Source organism: Drosophila elegans, unplaced genomic scaffold (genome assembly GCF_018152505.1).
Source record: "Drosophila elegans isolate 14027-0461.03 unplaced genomic scaffold, ASM1815250v1 contig_520, whole genome shotgun sequence".
Lineage (NCBI taxonomy): Eukaryota > Metazoa > Arthropoda > Insecta > Diptera > Drosophilidae > Drosophila > Drosophila elegans.
Genome location: NW_024545903.1, coordinates 2234558 through 2238937, shown reverse-complemented (window position 1 = coordinate 2238937; position 4380 = coordinate 2234558). Strand labels below are relative to the sequence as shown.

General features: G+C 42.5%; 1 protein-coding gene across 1 annotated transcript; it reads left to right on the top strand.

Annotated features, from left to right (window-relative positions):
* Nucleotides 1-800: 800 nt before the first annotated feature.
* LOC108149122 (E3 ubiquitin-protein ligase RNF125) lies at nucleotides 801-2164 on the top strand. The gene is made up of 2 exons (XM_017276522.2): nucleotides 801-1266; nucleotides 1970-2164. Exons 1-2 carry the CDS (start codon nucleotides 1003-1005, stop codon nucleotides 2051-2053), a joined length of 348 nt encoding a protein of 115 aa, XP_017132011.1. The 5' UTR covers nucleotides 801-1002; the 3' UTR covers nucleotides 2054-2164.
* Nucleotides 2165-4380: the final 2216 nt, after the last annotated feature.

The window sequence follows — 4380 nt, the reverse complement described above, 5'->3', positions numbered from 1 at the left end:
AAGTGTCTTAACAATTTCTCGGGCATCTATAAACATAATTAAAGAAACTCTGGCAAATTAATTCGAGTTGAGAATTTAACAATTTGGCGAGGAAAACTTTTCCACACCGAACAATAAACAATCAAGTTGGCTTCAATGGCGACTGCCAACTGCCAACTGGCGACTGGCGACTGTCGACTGGCAACTTTTTAATCCAGTTGAGGATGCAAATGCAGGATAGTCGGTTTATATGGCCACCTAATTGGCCAGCGTTAATAATATGTGCTTGTTACCGACTGTTAAATTGCAGAGCAGCTGACGCCAGTGATTCAATTTGTCAGCTGCTTGTTAGATGTCCTTTGCAGGATGGTATGCGATGGGATGGAATGGGTTGGAGTAGTGTCCTCGAATGATGTGACTTTTAGTGCCGAGCTTAATTAAAAACCCTGTTGGAGTAATCGCCGTCGTCTTGTCATCCACGCTCCCTGCTCCTTGCAAGTAGTTGCAAAGTTCGATTTTTGTCGTCTGCGTCTCCGTCTGCGGTCGTTTGCCCCAAAGTGCAAAGCGTTGTCCTGTGGAAAAATCAGCCAAAGGATGTGCTGAGCTGAGCTGAGCTGAGCCGTGCGACACATGGCTTCCCTTGGCAACCGAACCCCTCACGCCTCGACTCGCTTCTAATTGAGTTGTACAAGACTACTACTAATTGCATTCGATGCCTGCCGCTCGGCGTTGATATAATTAAATTTTATTGGCCGGCGAAGGAGCTTAAGGTGTTTGCCGGTCAAATTTATGGCCGTGCTGTTTAATTAAAGTTTAATCGCGGTAAAGTCCACCCCGCCTTACCTGTCAACCCCCTTTGGGGGCGGGTAGTTTTCAAAATTTTGTAGTTTCACAAAAATTCAGCTAGTTAGAAGGCACAAAAATAAGTTAAATACAGGACACCCAGACACATGCACACTTTTACACACCTTTGACCCATACATACGAAGACGAAGCACATAGACAGACAACCCGGACGGCGGCATGGTACAGAAGAACCTCGTATCCACGGACAGTGCCGTGCTAAGCAGCGAGGCACCATCGACCTTCAACCCGCAGGAGGATGGGGAGCCCGACCTGTGCGCCCTCTGCCTCGACCACATCCAGGATCCGGAGAAGCTGCACTGCAACCACGCGTTCTGCAGGAGCTGCCTGGAGTTGTACAGGGAAGCTCGTAACTGGGTGGCCAAGCGCTGCCCCATCTGCCGGCGCAGCCTGGAGGAGCAGGTGTCCAGGCAGTTTAATGATGTAAGCCTGCGGCATAGACAAACTATTTTTTTAACTTTGCATGATTTTGGTCTCCTACAAAATTAGTTTAAACTCATTTGTTAGTTTAAGAGATGTTCATGAGGGTTACTTAAATATTTTAATTGTTTTCCAAAAGCGAAGCCTTGAACTCGATGAAACCGGAATTTGATGCACTATTTATTTTTCCATTTATATTATGAGGAATTGTAAGAAATATTTATCATTTTGCTATTATTTTTTTTAAGGTTTCATTTATAAATTTATTTCATTTAAGACTCCTAATATTTTCGTTTTGTTTTTGATGTGTTATAAAATTGATAAGAGAATAACAACTAAAGAAATTCCTGTGTGATATAAATAAAGTATTTTTCTAATTTCGAGATTAAAAAGATTACAAAATTTTAAATGTTTTTCTTCCGTTTTTGAAATAACATTGGTAATTATTTCATAAATACTTCAAATCTTAAAATAGGTTTTTTGTCTCTTACAAATTAACTTGTTTCTATTATTTTAAATAGATACTCAAAATTACAAATGCAAAATTGCTTCCATGAAAAGTGTAGTGTAGAAAAGAGTACAAAAGAATAGACAAAAAAGAAGATTTTTTAGCCAAAGTATAAATTGAATACAACATGACGGTTAATATGCAGTCTATATAAATATAATTTTTCTGCAAACTCACCAAAATCCTGATTTCCTCCAGGATTGGCGCCTATTCGGTTTCATGATGGTACTGCTGATGCTGCTCAGTCTGGGGCCATTTTATCTGCTGCTGCTCTACTGGTGAACTTCTTGGCCGCCGCAGCAGCACCTGACTTACCAAAATATGTATATTTGTACTTAGATAGATATATGCAAACCTGTCAGTGGATTTTAATTAAACCCGAAAGCCATAAAATGCGAGTGGAATGTTCATTGTTCTGGCTTGTCCTTTGTCCTTTGACCACCTTAATGAGTTTTTAGCCAGCGAGAATAGATAAGGGTTTTTCTTAGAAGGCCGCTTGAATGGAAAGTCAAGTTGCGGGTAACAGAAGTGCTTATACGCCCTGTGGTCGCCTCGCTTCCATTGTATCCACGTTTTAATTAAATTTTATGCGCCAATAAACTGCTTTTGGATGCAGGCACACAAAGTGTTGCCACGCATGCATATTGCAACGAAAAGAAAATAAATCTAAGCTGACTCAGCCATCCGCTATAACCCAATATTCACAAATAACCATATTCCGAGGGGCCCTTATTTATGTTTATTTTGCTGCTGTAAATCAAAATGCTGGCCGCAAAAAATTGTATATTATACAAATATTTTGCCACTTTAAAATGACCAACAAGTAAATATTGGAAAATGTGAATATCAAATGTTGATTGCCCAACAGATGCATCAGATGATACCCCGTGTGGTATATAAAACTTTATTATTTGAGAGCGTTTTCATCCGTTAATTCATTTGGCCATTATTAGTTTTAGACTGTTCAAATAATTGTCCAACCTTTCTATATAGTAAAAAGTGCTCTAATCGAATTTTGTTATAACATTATTTGAATTCAAACATTATTTAAACTATCAAAGTATTAACTTATCTAAATATCCTCCCATAAATATAGTTGTTTGGAAATATTCAATTTTGTCTAGGGTACAATGGAATTTGAATATTGTTATTGTGAAACCGCTGGTGTTTTTCGCTGTCGTTGTTTACGGATTTGGACCTTGTTTGTGGCACAGTTTGTTCCTTATTTGGCCATAATAGCTCACACATACCCCAGTCCACCGGCAAAACAAATATGTTGGGCGCATTTCGATATGGTTTTTCAACCATTTTGATTGCTCGCCAGAAGCTGCGGCTGCCCGCATTCGCCGTGAAAACGCTCCGCAATTTCGGCTGTGAGTAAAAATACCACTGTAAACTAATATTCCGCCCGAGATATGGATAGTTGTTATACTGACTGAGGACTGGAGAGTGGGGACCAGGAGACTGGCCTAATCCTCCCTACGCCAAAGTCGAAGCCCGGCTTTGGGCATCGAGTTCCATTCGCCGCTCGCTGTCACATCCGTTCGCACAGGATATGAAAAGGCTGCTGCTGCTGCAGCCGCTTCTCAGTTTTCCAGGCACTATTTTTTCCGCTATTTGTCCGATTTGTGGGCCAATCCACACTCGATTCTTCTTCACTTTTTTTTTTTTTTGCCAGCGCTGTTTGGCTTTTGTCAGCTGGCAGGCAAATTGAAATGTTTGCCCCTGGCATCGGTTTTCCACCAAAAAACCCTACCCGCTTTCCACCTCCATTGGCCTGTTTGTTTGTTGATCTTTGACACTAGGCTGTAATTGAAAGTTTTGTGTGGACATTTGAGGAGACAAAGCCAATCGATAGGGCGGCTGGGATCCAAAACTGGTTCAACGGAGCCAATCCAAATTGAATTTTCGACCCTGCCCTCGCGCTGAACGTGGGCGGGCAATTTGCTTTATGCTCTCAATTAGTTTCGTGAACGTGGGCGGGCTTAATTAATTTTTACATGTACCGGCGTGACCTCTGGCACCGGGAAAACTCCGGCCCACCTGTCCTCATTTGTTACGCCCATTTTCGCTGGCTGGCAAGCGGCTTTATCGCCCGTCCGTGTCGCGACCACAATTTCATCGATAGCAAACACAGACAGCGGCGGGGCTTTTCCAACCGCTTTTCCGCCCATTTTCCCGCCGCCCACCGCGCTGGCCTGGCTCATTGCCAATGCATTGTGCGCCGATTATTTTGCCGTTTATTTCGCTCTCGCCCGGCGATTTTCGTTATTTTGCTTGTTTTTTTTTTTTTTTGGGGTTTTTTGTTTTTTGTTTCTGGGTTTTTTTTTTGCCTGAGCCTGGGCTTTCATATTAAATTTTTGTCACTCTGCCATGTCTATCTTCGGCTTCGGTGCGCTCCAAATTGGCTGCTTTTCAACAAAGATGCAACATCTGTTGCCACGAGACTGCTGCTCATGCTCCTGCTCCCGCTGCTGCTCCTGCTCGTCGTATCGCCTTGCATATCCTTTTTGGCTCTGGTGCAAATTGCAGTGTTGGCCCCGGCAAAGGAGCTCATGTCCCGATGTTTCTCCGGCTGTTTCTCTCGCCGCAGAAACCCGAAATCCTAT

Coding starts and splice junctions, on each gene's coding strand:
- LOC108149122 (XM_017276522.2), top strand. CDS start 1,003: ATGGTACAGAAGAACCTCGTATCCACGGACAGTGCCGTGCTAAGCAGC. Junction 1,267..1,969: donor TGTCCAGGCAGTTTAATGAT/GTAAGCCTGCGG, acceptor GATTTCCTCCAG/GATTGGCGCCTATTCGGTTT.